The sequence below is a fragment of the Rattus rattus genome, chromosome 2, assembly GCF_011064425.1.
Source record: "Rattus rattus isolate New Zealand chromosome 2, Rrattus_CSIRO_v1, whole genome shotgun sequence".
Classification (NCBI taxonomy): Eukaryota; Metazoa; Chordata; class Mammalia; order Rodentia; family Muridae; genus Rattus; species Rattus rattus.
The window spans coordinates 119,355,781-119,379,458 of NC_046155.1; the positions used below are offsets into that span (position 1 = coordinate 119,355,781).

Genomic DNA, 23,678 nt, shown 5'->3' on the forward strand with positions numbered 1-23,678 from the left:
TTCTGGCAAAAACTCACAAAGAGTATTTAGGAAAAATGGTTCTTTGAAAGGGACAACACGGGGGGGCGGGCGCCCACTGTGGGAATTCTCCCTTCAGAGTCAGCTGGGCTCGGCACTTCCCTTCTCTCTACAGCCGCTTCAGTAAAGTTTCTCTTTCAGGTGAGTCCTCTGGTGCGTGATAAAGTTGGAGCTATTGCTGAAGCCTTTGCCACACTCGGGGCACTTGTAGGGCTTCTCTCCCGTGTGAATCCGCTGGTGTATGATGAGAACTGAGTTCCAACTGAAGCCTTTCCCACACTCGGGGCACCTGTAAGGCTTCTCTCCCAAGTGCGCGCGCTGGTGCATCACCAGAATGGAACCCCGGCTAAAGCTCTTCCCACACATGAGGCACTGGTAGGGCTTCTCCCCCGTGTGAGTCCGCTGGTGCACTACCAGCTGCGAGCGCTGGCTGAAGCATTTCCCACAGTCGCCGCATTTGTATGGCTTCTCCCCGGTGTGGATCCTCTGGTGCTTGATGAGGTTGGAGCTCCAGCTGAAGCTCTCTCCGCACGTAAGGCACTCATAGGGCTTCTCCCCCGTGTGCATGCCCTGGTGTGCGATCAGGCTGGAGCTCTGGCTGAAGCTCTTGCCACACACCCCACACTTGTAGGGCTTCTCCACCAGGTGGGTTCGCCGGTGAGTGGCCAGATTGGAGCTGCGGCTGAAGCTTTTGCCGCACTCGCTGCACTGATACGGCTTCTCCCCCGTGTGTGTTCTCCGGTGGGTAATGAGCGCTGAGCTCTGGCTGAACTTCTGTCCGCACTCGGTACATTTGTATGGTTTCTCTCCCGTGTGGATCCTCTGGTGTCTGATCAGGTTGGAGTTGTAACTGAAGCTTTCGCCACATTCCTTACACGCATAGGGTTTTTCTCCAGTGTGAATTCCCTGGTGAGTATTAAGGCTGGATCGGTTGCCAAAGCTCTTCCCACACTCAGGGCACGAGTACGGTTTTTCACCTGTGTGCGTGCGCTGATGAGCGATGAGGTTGGGGCTCCGGCTGAAGCTCTTGCCACACTCGGCACACTGGAAAGGCTTCTCGCCCGTGTGGATCCTCTGGTGCGTGATAAGGTTCGCGCTCCGGCTAAAGCTCTTCCCACAGTCCCGGCATTTGTACGGTTTCTCTCCGGTGTGAGTCGTTTGGTGTCTACTGAAGTTCGAGCCGTCACTAAAGCTCTTGCCACACTCCTCACATTTGTAGTACTTCTCTCCTGTGTGCGTCCGTTCATGGGTGATGAGGTGGGACTTCCGGCTGAAAGTTTTCCCACACTGGGGACACTCATAAGGCTTCTCACCCAGGTAGGTGCCCTGAAGTCCTATTAGCTGGCCAACTTCCCTTCCTTCCGATGCCAGGTCCCTGTGCTCCTCACCTGGGACATTTCCCTGGGCGCCTCCTGAGCCACAGTCTCTCTCAAAGTCACTCTCCCCATCCGACTGCTGACCACCCTCCCCTCGAGGGATTTTCAAGAACGTCTCGTGTGATTCCACATCCTCAAACACGTCTTGATTCGAGTTCTCCCCATTCTCACTCTGTATCTCAAAATCTGAAAGGAAGAAAACATACAATGTCTGCTCAGTTCCCCATTGTGATGAGAAAAAGAAACCAACAAAATTAAAGGCTTCCGCTTCCAACAAACAACAAAAGCCCACAAGGATTCGAGTTAGTTTCCTCCTGACTGACTATTTAGTTGCGGGGATTCCTTCTCTGTGGCAGTCACTGAGATCTCTAATCTTAGATTGGAGTTCTATGTCTCCACTCACTTCTGCATGAGCAAATCAGATCAGGTAGGGATCTGAAAGTACCCCAACCAAAGGGCAGTGACAAGGTACACAATGGCCCTAGCAGTCACCGTGATGTCTAGAGCTTGGACATATGCCATATGTCATCAATGAATCTGACATATGGGTGAACGAAGTTTTTTTTAAATTGGTATCACAGAAATGTTTCTATAGCTTAGTCTCATTTAAAAGGTGAGACTACAGAGCCTTTAATTCCCAGAACTTGGAAGGTTCGGGTACACAGCAGGCCTATGGCTGTCCTGAGGACCTCTGCATTTCCAACCTAGCTGTGGGCCCTTTCTCTCCTACAACAGAAAGCATTTCAGGATGAGTGAAAAAAACTGATGGTAAAGATGGGGCATAAACTTCAATTGGTCTCGAATAGTCCCCCCTTATCTCCTGTTTCTATTCCCAAAGTTTCAGTCATCAAGTCAACCAACGTCCAAAAATAATTACGTGAAAACTCCAGAACTCATAATTAATTAATAAATTAATTAATTAAATTTTGAGACTGAGTCTCTCTATATAGCCCTGGCTGTCCTGGAACTCTTTATGTAGACCAGGGTGGGCTTGAACTCATAGAGGTCTGCCTGCCTCTGCCTCCCAAGTGTTTGAATAAAGGCGTGCACCATCACACGTGGCTAAATAACTTTGCAATCTAACATTGTTATTTTTCTATTGTGGCCTTTACTGTCTCTTACTGTGTATAATTTATAAAGTAATGGTTATCATTGTGAGTACGTGGGAAGTGCTATACAGAGGGTTTTAGGAATGCAGAGTGGAGTGTGTCTTAGATTGAATCACCTGTAATAAGGGATGACCTATAATTTACTTATAGTCAGAAGCTTGAGTTGGCTCAGTCCTTCCAATTGACTGTGACACACTGCTACGTCTCAACACTGTGGTTGCAACCACTGGTCTAAAACAGTGATCAGATACTGATTTGATGCCCACACCATGTCCCCTCCATTTTCACTGGAGCCCCCTCCACCACTCAAAGACACCCATGCAGGAGACACCAGGATGGCTCAGCAGGTAGCGGCTTTTCACCAAGCCTAATGACCTGATTTCACTGCCCAGAACCCGCCCACATAGGAGAAAGAAACAACTCCCGAAAGCTTTTCACATGTGCACTATGGAATGTGCCTACACACACAGAGGGAGAGGGAGAGGGAGAGGGAGAGGAGGGGAACTATACATAGGTGTTTACAGTCATTGAGGAACAGTTAGCTATACAGCAAACCTCAAATAGATAACCTGTTGGCTGTTGCCACTGAACATTGGAAAATACTAAAGACAGCTGGACAGCGAAGCTGTAATTCTTTGGCTCAACTGTGGGACAAGAACGGGTATGAGTGTAATAGCCTGTTCCTCTCTAATACAGGATAGGCTTCTCATTCTCCAAGGTGTAGAGGAGCCACCCAGAGATCTAATTAACCGTGTACTTTTGTGCATTTCTCCTCGGCTTTCTGCTGAGATTAGTGCCAGTGCTCCAGAGCCTACCCTTTGAGTAAAACAGCAGCATTGCCAGATAGCTGCATTCCAGAACCACCTATGGAGCCTCCAAAGCCTTTGCCTGAGGACCAGGGTGTCATTCGGTAGGGGAGCACAAGCTTAGCATATGGAGATCACTGGGCTCAGTTTCTAGCACTCTTAGCTCACTCTAGGTTCCAGGTAATTTCAACACCTGCCAAGTTTAAAACCCAGAGACCTGCATAGTGGTTAGGAGACCAGTGCTTAATTAAGATCTCTACAGGGCTTGTTAGGACCCCAAGGGCTGGTCCCACTGTTAAAGTTTCTCACTCATTGGCTCTGGAGCGGAATTTACATTTTTAACAGTTCTGATGCTGCTGGTCCGGGGGACAACATTGTCCTAAGGGTTAAAGACCTTGCCTGGAAGTCACTATGTAGCCCACTCTGACCTTGAATTCATGATCCTCCTGCCTCAGCCTCAGCAGCACAGAGGTGTGTGCTACCATGTGTGAACATTAACAGGAATTTCTCAATTTTGAGATTAATAATCCCCTTTCCTTCCCTTTGATATCTACCAGTACATGAACTGGGATAATGGAACTCCATGAGGCCAGTGTATCTATCAACGGAGGGTTATCTCAAGCTAAGCCTGGTGGTACATGCCTTTAATCCCAGCACTCAGGAGGCAGAGGCAGTTCAATCTCTGTGAGTTCTAGGCCAGCTTGCTCTACAAAGCAAGTTCTAGGACAGCCAGGGCCGTTACACAAAGAAACCATTTCTCAAAAACACACACAAAAAAAGAGAGAGCAAGAGGGTGGGTTCAGGGCTGGAGAAATGGCTCAGTGGTTAAGAGCACTGACTGCTCTTCCAAAGGTCCAAAAATCCCAGCAACCACATGGTAGCTCACAACCATCTGTAAAGAGATCCGATGCCCTCTTCTGGTGTGTCTGGAGACAGCTACAGTGTACTCATACATAATAAATAAATAAATCTTAAAAAAAAAAAAAAAAGAGGGTGGGTTCACTGCTCTCCTCCTTAAATCCTTCTCTATTTCATCCTCTTACGGAAATAGGGATGAACTCTGGAACAGCAATTAGAACAGTTCAGAGGCAAACTGTCCCCATTTATACCAAGAACTATTGGAACTTAAATATTAGGGCCATGAACTTGATAAATGACTTCTAACCTCAGATATGAAACACATGGAAAAAATTAACTGCCAACTATTAGAATGTAAAATTGCTAGGATTTACCCCCAGGGCTTGGTATGCCAAGCAAATGCACAACCATTGAGCTTCCTCCCACAAAGGACCTCAATTTCCTATGGAGTTCAAGCTGGTCTCTAACTTACAACGGCCCTGCTCCGCCTCCTAAATGCTAAGATTTCAGATGTGTGCCGCTCGCTATACCCCGCTCCCTGGAACTGGAGTTACCAGTGGTTGTGAGCCACCTGATGTGGGTGCTGGGAACCAAACTTAGGTCCTCAGCAAGAGCAAGTAAGTGCGTTTAACCACTCCCTCCAACCAAAAGACAAATAATTTTTTAAAATTTATTTATTTTTATTTCATGTGCATTGGTGTTTTGTATGTGTGTGTATGTCCATGTGAAAGTGTCAGATCCCCTGGAACTGGATTTACATATAGTTGTGAACTGCCATGTGGGTGCTGGAAATTGAACCCAGGTCCTCTAGAAGAACAGCCAGTGCTCTTAACTGTAAATGCGGATTTTTCTAGAAAACCTGAATCTCATTCCCCAAAGCATTCAAGGAGGCAAAACAGACAGACAAACGAGCAAACCCACAAGCATTCTGTCTTTACATCAATAATAATCCGTAACCAGTTATGGAAGTTAACTACTGCTTTGTATAAGTGGTCTTTTAAAGGTCTGTAGTGCACTGAAAACAGCCATCAAACAAGGACCCTGTGGTCAACCTCTTGCAAACCCTAAGTCACTTGAGAGACTGTCTCCCCCGGGAGCAGTGATGTCATCCTGAGATTTTACTTTATGAGGATTTGCCTGCAGGTGCGAATGTGTACCACGTACATGCCTGTTTCCTAGGTTAAAAGAGGGCATCGGCCCCCTGGAACTGGAGCCACAGATGGTTGTAAGCTGTTGTTTGGGTGCTAGAAACCAAGCCTGGGTCCTCTGTACGGGCAGTACGTTCTCTTAGCTGCTGAGCCAGCCCCTCCGCCTTTTATTCTGAGGTCTGACCATTCAGCCTCCCAGTCTCTCCCTCCATCAATCAGGCCCAGCTCATCCGCCTGAGAGATTCCCTGTCCTCCCCACCAAAGGGAATTCTCCATAACCCAGAATTCCAACTCCAACCTGGTCAATTCAGGTAAAGGTTGCTTCTCACACCTGTGGCCGGCTGGTCCAGGTCACTAGGAGAAAGGGCTACCCAACAGGAAGGGACCATCTTCTGAGTCTCTGTAATCTGAGATGTGGGAATCTCTCCAGCCCTCAGAACTCCGCTGTTTAAAGTATCTTTATGGATATGTATCACTTACCAACTGGGTGTGATGAGTGTGAGGGAGGGAGCTTCTGAGAATGCAAATGCTGCAGGCGAAGACCATTCTTTGATGGAGCTAAGAGGCTGACTTGCCCACTGACCTGAGTATTTCCCAATCTTCCTTTGAAGATTCAGAAGTAATCTGGCTGTGCTTTGCCAGGTTTGACCCTGATCCCATTTTGTTTTACAAAAATCAAAACTTAGGGGTTGGAAAGATGGCTCAGTGGTTAAAGGCTCATACTTGCAGTAGACCTGAGTTGGGTTCCTAGCTCTGGTGTCAGAAGGCTCGTAACAACCTGTAACTACTCTAGGGCAGCTGACCCCCTCTTCTGACCTCTACGGGCATCTGCACTCATCTATACAAACTCATGCACGAACACACATATAATTGAAAATGAAAACACATCTTTAAAATCAAAGCTTAACTGATCATGATGGCACAGTTTTAATCCCAACTCTCTGACAGAAGCAGGTGAATCTCTGAGTTCTAGGCCAGCCTCGGATACCCAGAGAAACCCTGTCTCAACAAAACAAAACAAAACACAGAAATAAGTAAAATCTTAGTCTGTCATTCTTAAGAAAAGGCAGACATGAGCATAGAGAGATAGCTTATCAGTTAAAGGTGTACACTGCTCTTCCAGAGAACTCGAGCTCCTAGAACGCACAACTGCCTAAAACTCCAGTTCTAGGAGATCTGAGTTCCTCTTCTGGCCTCTGTAGAAACCCAAGTTTTCATGTGTAGGGCATATAGAAGCACATATACATGATTAAAAATAAAAGCAAATCTTTCATTGTTTTAAAAGGCCGATGTGGAAGGGAAAGATGAGCTCAGAGTTCAGAGTTCTTGCCTACTATGGACCAAGTCCAGGGTTGGTCCCCACATTGTATAATCTGGGCACTGTAGCACATACCTATGCTCAGCTCTAGGGAGGCAAAGGCAGGAAGACCGTTCGAGATCATCCTCAGCAACTCAGAGTCTCTGAGACCATCTTTGGCTATGAGACCCTATCTAGGGGGAGGGGAAAGGGTGATATAGAAATAAAGTTCCTTGTTTCTGGAATTTAAGAGTCTGGAAAGAACTGTCTGTCTATCTGTCTGTCTGTCTCCATGACAGAATAAGCAGCAGAGGTCTCTCAACCTGCAAGTACAAAAGTGTCCTTTATTTATCTCAACAATACTTACTGAGCTCTCACTGTGAGAGGGAACCCAGAAAGAGGACAGGGAGGAATAGATAAGGTCCCTGGCCTTTGGGACTTTTGTTAAGTTCCTAAAATAAATAAGAGTATTTATATAATTAAAAAAACAAGATTGATTAAGAAGTCAAAAGACTAAGGAAGGAAGATGATGAGTTCAAGGTCAGCCTGGGCTTCATAATGAGCTCTAGAGCAGCCTAGGCTAGATACAATATAGAGGGAGGCCTCATCTCAAAACAAAAGCCAGCAAACAACGAGAGAGAAAGAGACTGCAACTGTCCCATCCAGACGGAGGGGAGAAGCCCGTGGAACTGCAGCAGACTGCTCTGGGACGTGTGGAGGAATCTGATGAGTGGCAAAGAGGCTAGAAAGTTTAGTTTAGAGACTACTGCAAAAGTTTAGTCAGGAAATCCCAAAGTCTGATTTAAGTCTTGAAATGGAATTAAAACACCCGCAGGACTCATGAACAAATAGAGATAAACTTTACATGTAAACTATACTAGAGGTATGGCTTTAATTGGAGTCACAGGACACTAAGTGCATACACACAGAGGTGCCTCTCAGTCAAGTATTACACAATGACTAACCAGGCTTTGAAATACCCTTTCCTGGGTAGACACACCAAACAGAATAGAGGCCGGCTGGTGTCAGGTAGTCAGTGAAGGAACGAAGGGAAATGTGGATTCCTGTGAGCAGCTATGAGGGAGAAGGGCAAGATGCGTTATCAAATGGAGGCCAGCAGAGATCATCTTAGAGTCAGAAGTCAGGGGTCACCACCTGATTCCTCTGGGGAGAATCCCCCATCTCAGATGACCAATGAGAAAGGAAGGCCCTGCAAAGCTGGGTGAGACCTCAGCCCAAGCCTCTGAGATAATGTGGAAATCCTCAAGTTCCTTATAAACTTGCCATAGCCATCAGAAGGCAAGGGAAGTCTGAAACAGCGCGAGAGAGTTTCTTTTTTCTTTCTTCTTTGAACAAAGTAAAATATTAAGTCGAATGTGGTAGCATACCCGGTAGGCCAAGAATTCAAGAGGCTGAAACAGGAGGATTACCATAAGACCGAGGCCAATTTAGGCTACAATGTGAGACCTTGTCTCAAAACAGAAACCGAGTAAAGGTGTAGTTAGGTTGGTAGGTGCTTGCCCAAGAGGCGAGATGCCCTGGGTTTGATGCCTCAGCACCACAAAAACAGGACACCAGCACACATCTACAACCCTATCCAGTGAAGCAGGCCCTCAGAGTTCACGGTGCGGCTGTAAAGGGCTTAGCAGCTAGGTGCGTTGGCTGCTCTTCCAGAGGACCAAGGTTCGATTCCCAGCACCCACTTGTCAGCTGAGAGTGTGGTCCGAAAATACAGGAGATCTAATGCCCTCTTCTGACCCTTGAAGGCACCGGGCACATACATGGTACACAGACATGCATGCAGGCAGAACACCCATGCACATCAAATTAAATAAGTAAAAAAAAATTTTTTTTAAAGTTCAAGTTCATCCTTAACTACATACCAACTTTAGACAGCTGGGAATATGCAAAATCCCATTTCAAAGACTAATTAATTAGTCAAGTTACTGGGCTGTAGGTGTAGCTCAGTGATTCAGTGCTTGTCTCACACGATCCAGCTCCTAGGTTTGATCTCAAGCACACCCCTAAGGAAGTTACCTGTCAGAGTCGAAGAAGTTAAAATACTTCACTTCAAGTAAAACTTAGCGCCGATAAACTCATGCTGACGCACACAGACCTGAGTCCTGGCTCTGCTGAATGACAGCTGTGTGAAGCTATCGAGCTTCCTATCTGTCGACTGACAATGCCACTCACCTCACAAGATTCTTGGTGTGAGTGCCAATATAAGGTGCCCAGTGCCGAGCTAGTTTCAGTTAGTCCTCTAAGCCCAGACCTTTCTTCTGAGGACAGACTTCTCCATATCTCTCAGTCCTTGGCTGCTGTCATGCCCTCTGCCCTAAACTACCCTCTCCTCATGCTCTCCTGTCCCAGGCTTAGGCTCAGTCCTCCGGACTGGATGGTACAGAGTACTCTGCCCTACTCCCTGTTGGGACCTCCCTCAGCACCTCATTAGGAGCTGTCAGGACCGCTCATTCGATGGCATGCTTAAGAACAGGAATCGTCTTGGTTTTGCCTCATACCAGCTGCGTGATCTTAAAGTGGGTCGCTCCTCCTCTAAGGACAACAATCCACTCATCTCCCAGCAGACTGAGGGCCGGAGAAAGAACTCCAGAGATGCTGTTCACACTGCTAGTTTTTTCTCACACATCCTGACCAACCTCGCCCTCTGCCAGACTCTCATCACTGCACACCCCATGACCAGGCAGCTTCCTGACTGCTCTCCAACCTCTCGCCTCTCTCCCACCTAATCAAACCTACATCCTGTTGCCAAGCTCAGCTTCCTCTCGTGCCCACAGGGCCTAGTTCAAGAACCTGCTGAGGGCAATGGCATTTCATTCAAACCTCTATCCTCCCTGCCCTCAAACTCCCACCACTTCCTGAAGACACTTTCCAATCCAACCAGCAAACCATCTCTGAATCTGAAGAAACCTACTTCCTCCACTCCCCCACTTCAGAGCCTTGGCTTCGCACGGCTCCTCTCAGCACTCATAGCTTCCTCCTCGCTTCCCATTTCTACTCCATTCTGCAACCTCCTACTCCGGGTCCATGTCTTCCACGAAGGCTTCCCTGATCTGGCCTGCCCTCTCTGCAGGCCCTTCTGAACTCCAGATGAGAGTACTTCATCAGAACAAAGCTGCCACATCCTATGGGTCCTGAAATTATCCTAGGGAAATGAGCATAGTTTACAGCCCAAGGCCAAATGCACACAGGATAGCCAACCAGACAAGGATCCAGAACTCATTACCAACAAAGCACGTAAAGAGCTTGTCTGGAATTACCTTTCTTTTTAGTTTTCCAGATGGAATCTATTCTATATACAGAGACTTAGCTTGCAATCCCCTGCCTCAATTCTAAGTACTAGGATAATAGGTGTGGCCAATTACTCTTTAAAGATCTATGATAACATTACACCACAGAAATCCCAGACAGTTGTTTATCATGGTTTCTTAAAACGACCACTTTGAAAAGAATTGCATGCTTTCATTCTAGTTGCTGGGACTATTTGAATGGTTACAGTCAACTGAAAGGACCATGGGGTGGGTTACAGAGGTCGCTTTTGTGCTTATACCTGCAAACCAACAGAAATGTTCTATTCCTCGTAAGGGAAGAATGTTTTATTCTTGAGGCAGAGGCAGGCAGATCTTTGTGGGTTTGAAGTCAGCCTGGCTAGACAGTGAGTTTAGGCCAGTCAGGGCTACATAATGAGACCCTATCAAGAAGCGGGAGAAGGAAGAAGGAAGAAGGAAGAAAGAAGAAGGAAGAAAGAAGAAGGAAGGAGGAAGAGGAGAAGGAGGAGGAGGGGGAGGAGGAAGGGGAGGAGGAGCAGGAGGAGCAGGAGAAGCAGGAGAAGCAGGAGGAGCAGGAGGAGGAGGGGGAGGAGGAGGAGGAGCAGGAGGAGGAGGAGGAGGAGGGGGAGGAGGAGGAGGAGCAGGAGGAAGAGGAGGAGCAGGAGGAGGAAGAGGAGGAGCAGGAGGAGCAGGAGGAGGAGGAAGAAGAGGAGCAGGAGGAGGGGGAGGAGAACAACAACAACAAGGAAGAACAAGAAACACTTTTTCTCTATAACAAGAAAAATTAAAAAATCACAAATAGAAAAATAGCTCCCAGATAAGCTCTTGTGCTTGCCAGGCAGGCATTTTATTTACTATTGAATTTTATATCCCATGATCTCAGAAAACTTTCCAACCCCTGGAATAAACAAGTCAAAGCTGTGTTTAGTGTGGAGCAAATGGAGCTCCAGAGACAGCCCTCCAAGTCCCTCAGACTGAAATTCCGGAGTTACCGATGCACAGTGAGGCCGTTAAAAGAGCGAGGATCCTGCTGAGTGCCACAGACAGGGAGGGACAAACACCATCTCCTACTCTGCTCAAAGACCACTCACCTCACACGCGCACACACACGCACACACACACACACACACACACACACACACAAACCCGACACTACTGCACCCCAGAAGGCTCCCACCCTCACCCTATGTGGTTCTGCATCTTACCATTGTGCGGAAAAGTCTGGGTCAAGTCTTCCACCAGGGCCACTGCCTCCTCGCTGCTCTCAGGACGATGCTCTTGCAGCCAGGCCTGAATCTCTCTTGGCAGCACAGTCAGCATCTGTTCCTTAGTGTGCACCTCTGGCCTCAGCCAGCGCCGACAGAGCTCCCGAAATCGGACAAGCGCACCCCGAGGTCCCTCGGCTGTACCCTCCTCTTGAGGGCTGCCTTTTCCAGGACTCTGGGGAAAGGGCTCAGACTCGGGGCCATCCTCCTGCAGCACTGCTTCCTGCACCCACGAATCATCCTCCAGGATCATAGTGGTAACCTCTGCCTGTTCATCTTCTTGAGGCACCTGAGCCAAAGGGCTGAGGGGAGTGCTCACTGCTGGCACTTCGGCTGCCATTGCAGCTTCCTGGATGATCACGGGGGCTTCAAGTCTCACACCTGTCTCCAGCCAGGCTCTCGGAGAAGGCTGTCTTTCCTCCAATCTTAACAAGGAACACTGCTGAGAAAGAAACGAGGCAGAGAACCAGAATCACTAAGGAAAGTATCTTACAGCCATCTCACAGCAGCCTCCTTCTGTTCAAAACCAAGAGGCCTGCCGCCTACTCCTACACACACATACACACACACACACACACACACACACACACACACACACACACACACACACACACGGGGTTGGTCTGATCCTACTATGTATTCAAATGCTAAATACTGACCCCCAAGATCTGGTTGCCCGAAACTAGAAGATCTCATGTACACCAAATCCAAATGATGCTCTGTAGACCTCACCTCCTAACTTTTCGCTGACTGGTTAATAGACATGGCTGACTGGTTAATAGACATGGCTGGGAACAAGAGATGGGGTGGAACAAAGGTTTTCAGGCTTGGGATCTAAGGTAGGAACCATGAAGAGAGAGAAAAAAGGAAGGAAGTGGTCATAGGGTAGGTGGCTCATGAGGGCCATGAGGGCCGTCCCGATGGAGGAGCGGCCCAGGCAGAACATGGCAAGTGACATCTCGGGAATCAACACAGAGAAGTAGACAAAATAGCATAGAGGGTAGATATCTGCTCATCTCTAATGCTTTTAAGCTTATTATAAATCTAAAGGTTTCTATGTCTTTTTATCTGGGAACTAAAATGATCTGAGGTGGGGTAGAAACCCCTAGTAGATATTTAAACACAAGGGACTATAGCAACCCCCAGAATAATAATAACCACAACACACACACACACACCACACAGCATTGCTCTTTTCAGAAGACCACAGGAAGAGTAGTAGGAATGTAACATATTCTGCCCTAAGTCAGTTCAGACTTCCTTCAGAGCAAGGGACCTTGACCTAACAAAGAGGTCATTCAACCTCAGTGATCACTTAATAGATAACACTCATCCTTATCATACGGACCGTCTTAATAATTAGTAATGGATGCTCCCAGCTTCACTAGAAGCCATCAATGCTATATTTCAATGGAGGCTATCTATCCTCAGGGAATCTCCCAGATTCCCGAATCTGTGAATGCTCAAGTCCTCTAAATAAAATACCTCCTATCACCTCTAGTCAACGTATACCTAAGTGTAAATAATATGTAAACAGTTGGTATACTGCACTGTTTGGGAACAATAACAAGAGAACATTACTATGTGTTCAGTACGGACATTCTGTTCATTTTTATTTCTGAAGCAAGATTTCACTATGTAGCCCAAGCTGGCTTCGAACTCCTGATCTGCCTGTCCTGCTTCCTGAGTACTGAGATTACAGCCATGCCCAATTTCTTTTAAAATGAATATACACGAGGATCATTGGGGGGAGGGGGGGCTAGACCTGAGTAAGTAGCTCTACAAAATATTCAGAGCAGTGGAATTAAAAACTATTTAAGTATTATGAAAGCAATGAATATTTATTTTTAAAAGTCATTACACCATAGAATCAGATAACATGTCCTCCCCCATGAAAATAGCAAACGTAAAAACAGAACAGCAATAACAGAAAGAAAACTGAAGCTCCCAATGTCAATTTGTCCAAATGGCTACGTGAAACACAAAAAGGTCGTAATTCTTCCTGGACAGCCCGGGAACACGGAACCTAGACAGCTCATTCGCTAAACCTGACTAAGACACGCCCCCTCAGAACCTCAGTTTCCCCATCTGGTCAAGGAAGAGGCTCGGCAGGATGTAGTCGAGCATCCCTTCCCAGTGTAAAGCCTGCGCTCCTAGGCTGCGTACACGGAGCTCTGGCGTGAACGGAACCCCGTGAGCCACGAGGAACCGGGACGCAGAGCTGAGCGTCCAGCCTGCCGGGCGAGGACACCGACGCCCCTCCCCCAAGCTGCCCTCAGCTGGCTCCAGGCCCGTTACTCGCTCCTCTCTCTGGCTGTTCCCCTCGGGGCGCGCGGCTCCAGACCTGCCTCTCCCGCTCGCCTCTCCAGGGACCAGGTCCTGTTCCCGCTATCTCTCTGCGCGCAAAAGCACCCCTCGGTCTGGCCCGACCCGGTCCGGCCCCTCTGGATTCACCTCAGCTCAAGCCCAAGGGGCACAGAGAACAATGGACAGGAGAGGCCCGCCCACAGCCACTCTCATTGGCTATCCACGACAGTTCCTCAAATTCTACTCTACTATTGGTGAAAACAACGTCAAGCTGGGCGGTGGGAGGTAAGTTCGGCCCGATGCATTGTGTGAAATGTAGTTTACCAGAAAGGAACAGACTTCTGTACCTGAGCGAACCGGAGGTTTGATAGCCTTAGGCAATGCCTCAGGATCAGAGGTAGAGGAAGTCCCAGGACTAGCCATCTGTCTTCTAGTACTGCCCTAAGCTTTTTACATGAAACAGATAGTTTCACTTCTCTAAAGCGTGCGTGTATTTATCTATAAAAAATGAAAGCTGAGTGAATTTATCAGTCCTTTTTAGCTGAGAATTGAGTGGTAAATGATATTGTTGGGCCCTTAAGAGCCAAAAGCTGACTTTAAGCAGAGAAGAAATTTGCGCAAGCAAAGGCCTCTGTGGCCCAAGCTCGCACCTCTCCCCGAAATTTGCAGCTACGCACATGCACTCGGGTGTTGCACTCCCCTTTGTTTTCACACGTGGTATTCTTGCGTCCTCACGAAAGCCCCGCCCCGTTCTCTCCGCTCTTCTATAGCCTACTCCTTGGAGTCTACAGGAGGTTAGCTCTGGGAAGGGAGTGACCAACCAGGCCCCCTAAAACAGGACACAAAAACCAATAGTGGTCTCTCCAAATGAGTCAGCTCAGGGTCCCCAAAACAGGATGTAAAGAACAATAATAGGTGGCAGTGGTCTACTAATTGGCTCAGCTTCAACTGGCTTCAGGGTCTCTCTGGATAAAAGGTTATGCCTAGAGTGCTACCCTTTCACCAAGTGAATTTTTCAACTTTGAGGGTATTTAAGCCCCAAGGCTGAGTGAAACGAGCTTTCAAGAAAAGCGTGCTGCTTTCTTTTAGCGTCCACCTTAAAAGAGACAAAGGGAGGGGATAACAGATAAAGGATAAATCTAAACTCACTTCTTCCCCGATACAGCCATTCCTCCTAGCTCCAACTGCTCCTTTCCCAAAGAGCATACATTTACTCCCTTACTTGCTGTATTTAAAATCCTTGACTTTGGCGCTGGAGAGATGGTTCAGTGGTTAAGAGCACCTGATGCTCTTGAAGAGGACCCCAACACCCATATTGCAGCTCGTAACAGTTTGTAGGACTGCTTCCACAGAATCCAAAAACCATCTTCTGACCACCCTAGACACCAGACCTGCATGTGGTACACATACATATATACAGGCAATCTCTGGGTTTGAGGACAGCCAGTTCCACAGGGTGGGTTCTAGGACAGCCAGGGCTGCACAGAGAAAACACATCTCAAAAAACTAAAAATAAATAAATTCATAAGTAAATAAATAGAAGTCTTGACTGCTTTACCCACCCTCCACATCCCCCACATCCCCCACACTCCCCCTCTCATCTGAAACTTTCTCTTTCAGGACCACAAGAGACAAGACCCTTGCTGGTGTAGAGACCAAGGTCCAGTGCAGCCCTTTCTGTAACACCAGCATCACTCCCCCTAACACAGCTGCACAAAGGTTCCACTGTAGTATTGGAGCTATCACAGGCTAGCTAGTTCTTGTCTTCAGTGGTGGGTAGTGGGAGTTAGGAATGTGGCTACTACCTTGGTGTTTTGATGGTCCCCTTGCCTTCACAGCAGCTCCTTGGTTGCCAAGGTTGCTGCTACAAAAGAAATGGCTGCCTCTGTACCAAATAAAAACAGGAGAGTAACTACCTGGACACCCACGTAAGAAATCTAAGGAAGAAGCGATAACCTTTACCCACTGAGCCATCTTGCTGACCCAGTAACTATATTTTTCTCATTTTGCTGTTGGCTTTCTGGTAGTCTATCAAATGAAGGAATTTGAATGTTGGAGAGATGGTTTACTGATGAATAGCACTTCCTGCTCATCCACAGAATCCACAGATCCCATCACCCATATGGGTGCCTCACAACTCCCTGTAACCCTGGCTCCAGAGGATCTGACGCCCTCTTCTGTTCTCTTTAGGCATATACAGAACCGTAGAATACATGTGTGTCAGACACACAACACACACACACAGCGAATTAAATTCATGTTTCTGACTTAAAATGATTATGAATGAGAGGGAGGGGAAGGGAAGGGAGAGGAGAGAAAAGAAGAGAAAAGAAAAGAAAAGTCAGGCCAGCCATGAACTAGTGGAGATGGCGGGGGGGGGGGGGGCAGAGATTGAAAAGGGTATTAGGGAAGAGCAAGAGAAGAAAGGAAGGGGCGAGCAGCCCCTTTTATTGTGAGTCAGGCACACCTGACTGTTGCCAGGTAACTGTGGGGCGGAGCCTAGAAGAAATGCTAACAGTTTGAATGCACCGTTTTTTTCCCCCACTAATTAACCTCATTTATCAAAACCCGAAAGAAGGGCCGGGATGGTGACTCCGCAGTTAAGAGTACTTGTCTGGGGGTTGGGGATTTAGCTCAGTGATAGAGCGCTTGACTAGCAAGCCAAGGCCCTGGGTTCGGTCCTCAGCTCCGGTCCTCGGCTCCGGTCCTCCGCTCCGGTCCTCCGCTCCGGTCCTCAGCTCCGGACTGTAACTCCAGTCTCAGGGCATCCAAGGACATGTTGACCTCAGCAGGTACCAGGCACACACACACACAGTGCATTCGCATGCATGCAAGCAAAATATTAAAACAATAAAAATAAATCTTAAAAAAGAGAGACTTAACCAAAAAAGATGCTCAAGTAGCATCTACTAGGTGTGCGATTGAATCTTAGCGTCAATAGTTGCTCACTGATAGCGTCCTAATTTGGTAGTCCTAAACTGGCCTCGTGCGAACAGCGCCACCTCCAGGTCAGCAGAGGAAGTGTACACTAAGTTCCTGGATGTAATCGCCAGCTGCCACTCTTCTCGAAGTCGGTGTGCCCGGAGAGGAGAGCTAAAAGAATATTGCCAGTGGTTCAGGGAGTGACCTTATATCAACAGAGAAATATCCCTTTGTGTGTCCATCCTCACCACTAGTGGAAATTTCCACAAGGGAAGGATTTGATGGGCCAGTGCACCCCTGGAACTTTCCAGAAGTCCAAAAATCCTTTTATTTTTGTTCCCATCCCAAACCAACTGCTGACCATAAGAACTAGAACTAATTTGTCACAGAAGTGCCTTACAGCCAGTTTCACAGTTCTGTGACTCAGGCTCAGGAAAGCTGACTTTGGCCTGGGTCATCCATCCCAGCTGAAACAAAAAAATAAGTCACATATGAGACCATGGCCTAATGGTACTGTTGAAGAGGGGCTGGCTGCCATAGCTAATCTCTGAGAGGACCACAGGACAGAAAGGCTGAGGTAGGATAGGCAGCCAGGGGGGATTGTGGGTAATGGGAAGGAAAAAGCCATTCACCAAGGACTCTGGTTCAAGTGTGTTACTTCTAACACAATTGCATTTGCTTAATTAAGGCTTCTTCTCCTTTCCCAGCTATAAGCCTATACACTTCTAGGAATAGTCTGTTAACTGCATTTTTATTCATTTACCTTCTTGCATGTATGTGCATGTGTGCATGCATGTGTGTGTGTGCTTGTGCACGTGCATTCAAGCCACAGGGCAAATGTAGAAGTCAGAGGACAATTTTCAGGAGTTGTGTGATGGTTTGCATATGCTTGGCCAGGGAATGGCACTATTAGAAGGTGTGGCCTTGTTGGAGGAAGTGTGTCACTGTGGGGGTGGGTTTGGAGACCCTCCTCCTAGATGTCTGAGGATGCTCAGTCTGTTCCTGGCTTCCTTCAGAAGATGTAGAACTCAGCTCCTCCTGCACCATGCCTGCCTGGATGCTGCGATGCCATGCTCCTGCCCTGATGATAATGAACTGAACCTCTGAACCTGTAAGCCAGCCCTAATTAAATGTTGTCCTTTATAAAACTTACATTGGTCGTGGTGTCTGTTCACAGCAGTAAGACCCTAAGGAAGACAATGGTCATATGGTGTTTGTTTGTTCTTTGCTTGCTGGCTTTTACTTGTGATTTTCATAGAGTGTGCAGAGAGGAGGCTTGGTTCCTTGGGCCCTTGTGTTATTCCTCGGAGGAAGCTGGCTTTTCTCTTCGATTGCTGTGCTGGCCAGGGCTTCCCTGGGCCTGGGAGCTAAGCTCTACTCCAGCCTCTTCCTGCCAAGAGGAGGGAGGAGGACGGATCTGCAACCTCTGGCTGGTTCCCATGCCCTAGTCTGAATTTCTCTATTCAAAGACATTTGTGGGAAGGCACAAGGGTACTCTAGGCTGGACAAAATGACTCAGAGGCAGTCCCAGTGTGGGGTGGTCCTTGCCAAGACATAGAGGCAGGAGTGACACCAGGGAGAGCTTGAGACAGGGTGTGTCTCAGAAGGGATTTGTCTACATAATCTACACTGTTCCCTAAGGTATTACAGAACTAATTATAAAGATAGGATTGAAATAAAGAGAAAGAAAATGTAACAGAGAGAGGGGACACACACACACACACACACACACACACACACACACACACACACATGCCTCAGAGACTGTTTAGTTTATATGAAACAAAAGTGTCCTTAAAATAGCTGGCTAACGGAAAGAACAAAAATCCTGTAGCCTTTAGCAAAAATAATGAACTTGTCAGAGACAAAAGCAGTTTGCAGGCAAACTCCCTAACATAAGCTGTCCTCATCACAAACCCCACTGTAAACTGTGATTTACTGAGCCACACTGCTCAGAAAGCTGAGATCTCCACAGGGAATTGTCTGGTGCCCAAGATTGCTCTTAATGGCCTTTTCCTATTATGTATTTGATCTCTCTCTCTCTCTCTCTCTCTCTCTCTTTTTCTTTCTTTTTTTTTTTTTTTTTTTTTTTCGGAGCTGGGGACCCGAACCCAGGGCCTGGCGCTTGCTAGGCAAGCGCTCTACCACTGAGCTAAATCCCCCAACCCCGATCTCTCTCTCTCTCTCTCTCTCTCTCACACACACACACACACACACACACACACACACACACACACACCCCTTAAATTTTTCTTGAAAAAACAAAATGGACAGACACCCTTAATCTCAGTCAGTACTTGAGAGGCGGAGGCAGGCAGATCTTCGTGAGCTGGAGGCCAGCCTAGACTACACAGTGAGTTCCATGGCAGACAGGGTTACAAGTGAGACTCTATTTCAAATAAGTAAATTAAATGAATAAAAACAAAAGTAATCCACTCAGAAGCCAGGACAAACACAAAGCTAAGTTTCCTCCTGACTGTAAGTGTGACATAGCGTCGCAGGTCAGTGATTCTAGCACTCAGGAGGTAGAGGCAGGAGGATCAAGTGTTCAAGGCCAGTGTGGGCTACACAGAGTTCCAGGCTAGCAAGGAATATATAGCAAGACATGTCTAAAAAGAATTAAAACAGGGTCCTATGATGGCTTAGGTTAAGCACTTGCTTTCCAAGCATGAGGATTAGAGTTTGGATCCCCAGAAACTAATAAATGTCAGGTACACGTGTCGGCCTGCCTATAATTTCTGCCTTGGAAAGTGGAGATGGGAACTCCCCAGAGGAGGCTACTTAGCAAGATTAGTCATATCAGTGAGCTCTGGGTTTGATTGAGAGACCCTGAATAAAGTGGGAAAGCAATGGAGGGTAATTCTCAACATCCACCTCGGACCTCCACATGCATTGGCACACACATGCATGCACGCCCACATACAGATGCACTCACACACAGGAAAAGTCATGAAAGTCATGCATACACACAGGCATATCACGTCACCTACATGAAAAATGGGAGCGGGGCAGAAACAGATCATGACCAGGTATGATAACACAGCTACTAAGCCAAACAAGAAAAACAAAAATATACGAAATTAAAACACCTGTGCAGCATGAAAGGCCGGAGGTGCAGCTGAGGGCTGGCGTGCTTGCCTAGTAGGGGTGAGGCCTTGGTTTGATTTGTAGAACTGCCGTTCAGAGTTAAATGGGAGACTACAGAGATGGCTCATAGTTAAGAGCTCTTCCAAGGTCCTCTTCTGAAGGACCTAGGTTTGATTTCTAGTGCCCACATGGTGGCTCATAACTGTCCATAATGTCAGTTCCAGAAGATATGATGCCCTCTGCTAGCCTCTGTGGGAACACAGGCATATATTTAAACAAAACACCCTACGAAAATAAAAAATAAAAGTAGTTTTAAAAGATAAGAAAATTGAGGTGATTATAGAGATGGCTCAGTAGGTAAGAGCATTTTCTGTGCAAGCATGAGTACCTGGGTTCAAATCCCCAACACTCAATAAAAAGCTGGGTGTGGTGGTAGGTGGATAAGGCTTGTTGACTGCCAGCACAGTTTGAGGCTCAGTGAGGAGCCTGTCTCAAGGGAATAAACCAGAGAGCAATAGAGAAAGATACCCAATGTCTTTCTCTGGCAGATATCTACACAGGCACACAAATGTGTATACATAATACACAAACACACACATATACATCAACCTCTTTCCACACCAAAAAAGGCCATGAATGAAGACGAGGACAGGTGAGTGCTAAGTACTTGTAGCACAAGTGACAAAGTGCTAGTATCTGATTACTATGACTTTGTACAAATGAAGGCTCTCGAGCACGCACACAGACACACACAGACACACACACACACACATTATGGTGGTTTGAATATGCTTGGCTCAAAGGGAGTGGTACTGTTAGGAGGTGTGGCCTTGTTAGAGGAAGTGTGTCACTGTGGGGGTGGGCTTTGAAACTCCATCCAGTGCAGAAGAGTCCGTTTCTCTTGGCTGCAGTCAGATCAATATCCAGAACTCTCAACTCCTCCCGCACCATGCCTGCCTAGACACTGCCATGTTCCCACTTTGATGATAATGGACTGAACCTCTGAATTGGTAAGCCAGCCCCAGTTAAATGTTGTCCTGAAAGGTAGAAAGTTTAGAGCAGACAAAAGTTTAGAGCAGAAGAAAGAAACTAGTCAGGCCCTGGAACTGCAATTACACCAGCCAGTTTGGCAACTCTCTCCCAGGAACTAACTGACCATAAAGTTAGATTAAAATCTTAAAGAACAATCTTGAGAAACAGGAAGCTTCTCCCAGGAACTGGAGGACCATAAAGTTAAACAATCTTGAGAAACAGGGAGTTTCTCCTTCTGATTTTTCACTGGTATTCTCGACATTTTCCAATGACGCCCTCCCTACCCCCTTGGGTTGTGGTTTTTTCCTTTAAATACCTCTTTTCCTAGCCACTCGTGGTTGAACTCCTCTGCCCCTGTGTGGGATACGAGTCTTGACCCCAGTGCACTGGTTTCTATCAATAAACCTCGTGCTTTTACAGCAAGGATGGTCTTATGTGAGTTCTTGGGGGTCGTGGTCATCCCAAGACTTGAGTGAGGGTCTCCCACTCTGGTGGTCTTTCATTCCTTATAAGAGTTTACCTTGGGGGGTTGGGGATTTAGCTCAGTGGTAGAGCGCTTGCCTAGGAAGCACAAGGCCCTGGGTTCGATCCCCAGCTCCGAAAAAAAAGAACCAAAAAAAAGAGTTTACCTTGGGGCTGGAGAGATGGCTCAGTGGTTAAGAACACCAACTGCTCTTCCTGAGTTCAAATCCCAGCAACCACATGGTGGCTCACAACCATCTGTAATGGGATCTGATGCCCTCTTCTGGTGTGTCTGAAGACAGCTACAGTGTACTTATATATAATAAATAAATAAACCTTTAAAAAAAAAAAAAACAAAGAGTTTGCCTGGTCATGGTGTCTCTTCACTGCAAATAAATCCAACACGCATGCGCATACACACACACGCACACACACACACACACACACACACACACACACACACACACACACACCACACACACACACACACAGAGGTAACTGAGAATAAACAGGTCACAAAAGATAAATAAGGAGAAATAAGCTCAATCCCACTGGTAATTTGTGTTTTGTTTTGGGGTTTGTTTTTGTTTTTTTTTTTTTTTTTAATGTTTTTGGGTGGTTGGGGTGTGGTTTTTTTGTTTTGTTTTGTTTTGTTGTTTTTTGGTTTTTTTTCCGGAGCTGGGGACCGAACCCAGGGCCTTGCGCTTGCTAGGCAAGCTACCACTGAGCTAAATCCCCAACCCCTTGTTTTGTTTTTTTTTTTGATAGGTTGTTGGAAAATATGGGTAACGATTTACTTATAACTAAAATTTTAAATTATTTGTTTGCTTGTTTATTGTTCATTGTGTATGTGCATTTGCTTGTGTGAGTTTATGTGCAGCACATGTGTGTAGGAGCCCACGGAGGCCAGAAGAGGGCATTGGATCCTTTAGAGCTGGAGTTACAGGTGGTTTGTGGATGCTGAGAACCCAGTTCTCTGCAAGAGCAGTAAGCACTCTTAGCCACTGAGCCATCTCTCCAGTCCCATGTCTTTCTTTCTTTAGATATGGTCCTGCTATGTAGCCCAGGCTGGACTTTAAGTCCTGATCCTATTCCCTCCACGTCCCAAGTGCTAGAATCCTAGGCACACATCACCATGCCCAGAAGGAAAACGTGTCAACTGTGACAGTGTATAGGAGGGTGGGTAGGTCATAGTTCCTGCTCACGCTGTTGCTGGTGGCAGTGATTGCCAGGAGACGATCTGGCCCTTCCCTTGGAAGGAGTATATCTTATACATGGAATCAAGAACACGGATGGCACATGGATGTTTATCACAGCGGTATTTGCAACAAAAAATAGAAACAGTGTAAGGGTTTAGATGGAGATCTGTGTCAAAGATACAGCTGGGCTCTCTGTGCCTCTTCTGCCATTCTTTTAACCTTTATTATTATAAGTGTGTAAATGTGTGAGTGTGAGAGGATACACGCAGGCTACACACGTGGAGATCAGAGGACAACTTGCAGAAGTAGGTCCTCTCCTTCTCCCAGGATCCAACTCAGTCACCAGGCTTGGGGCCAGGGCCTTTACCTGTTGAGTCATCCCCGCCACCCCCTTAGGCAGGGCTAGGAGTATGGTTTAATGGTAGAGCACACTTCCAGGTCTTAAGTTCAGTTGCTAGTCCAAAGAAGAAAAAGAAGATAAAGGAAGAGGAGGAGGAGAAAGGGGGTGGACCTCTCTATACTAACATAGAAGGTCTCCACATGAGTAAAAAGAACAAGGTACAATACAGTGTGCATAGATGTGACACATCTCGTGAGAACAACAAAGGAGAGAAACATCAAATATGTAGTCTTAGGGGTGCTGAATACATTTTGCTTGTTCTGTCCGTAAGAAAATGTTAATGGTGTGGATGGGAAGGTGGCTCAACTGGCCAACTGCTTGCTGAGCTGAATTTAATCCCTAGCACCCACGTAAAAAGTCACAAGTGAAGCCACGTGGTGGTGGCACACACCTTTAATCCCAGCACTCGAGGCAGAGGCAGAGGCAGACAGATCTCTGTGATTTCGTGGCTAGCCTGGTCTACAGAGCTAGTTCCAGGATAGCCAGGGCTACACAGAGAATTGTTGTCTCAAACAAAACAAAACAAGCAAATGAACAAACAAGCCAAAAATGGTGGCACACAGCTGCGATCCCAGCTCTAGGCTGATCTGTAAAGTACACCAGCCTGACCTAAAAAGTCCGTGACAGGTCTCAGGGTCTCAACAAACCAACAAAAACAAGATAGAGGGCTCCTTGAGAATGGCACCTAGGGTTGACCTCTGACCTCTACATGCTCACAAAGAAAGTGCTGGTGAGAGAGTCTGGAAAACATGAAGGTTTGCGTTTCTTCTTTGTTTTGACTTCATTTTTATCATGGGAGTGGATTTTTTTTTTTAAATCTGAATTCTTTTTTAAATTATTAAGAATTATTCATTTATTTTTAAGGTTTATTTTATTATTTATTTATTTTAATTTTGTGTGATGGGTGCTTTGCCTGAATGTATGCACATGCAAGCCTGGTACCCCAGGAGACAAAGGAGTGCTTTGGGTCAGGTTTCCTGGAACTGGAGTTACAGATGGTTGTGAGCCACTAAGTGGTTTCTGGGATTCAAACTCAGGACCTGTGGAAGAACAGTCAGTGCTCTTAACCACTGAGACATCTCTCCAGCCCCTGTGGCTATTTTAT

General features: G+C 46.8%; 1 protein-coding gene across 1 annotated transcript; it reads right to left on the reverse strand.

Annotated features, from left to right (window-relative positions):
- Zscan2 (zinc finger and SCAN domain containing 2) lies at nucleotides 1-11,668 on the reverse strand. The gene is made up of 2 exons (XM_032893332.1): nucleotides 11,105-11,668; nucleotides 1-1,580 (listed from the first exon to the last, which is right to left on the reverse strand). Exons 1-2 carry the CDS (start codon nucleotides 11,502-11,504, stop codon nucleotides 139-141), a joined length of 1,842 nt encoding a protein of 613 aa, XP_032749223.1. The 5' UTR covers nucleotides 11,505-11,668; the 3' UTR covers nucleotides 1-138.
- Nucleotides 11,669-23,678: the final 12,010 nt, after the last annotated feature.

Excerpts from the sequence above, each read along its gene's own strand:
- Zscan2 (XM_032893332.1), bottom strand. The coding sequence starts at position 11,504 with ATGGCAGCCGAAGTGCCAGCAGTGAGCACTCCCCTCAGCCCTTTGGCT. Across the intron at positions 1,581-11,104 it reads CCAGACTTTTCCGCACAATG|ATTTTGAGATACAGAGTGAG; the intron begins GTAAGATGCAGA and ends TCTTCCTTTCAG.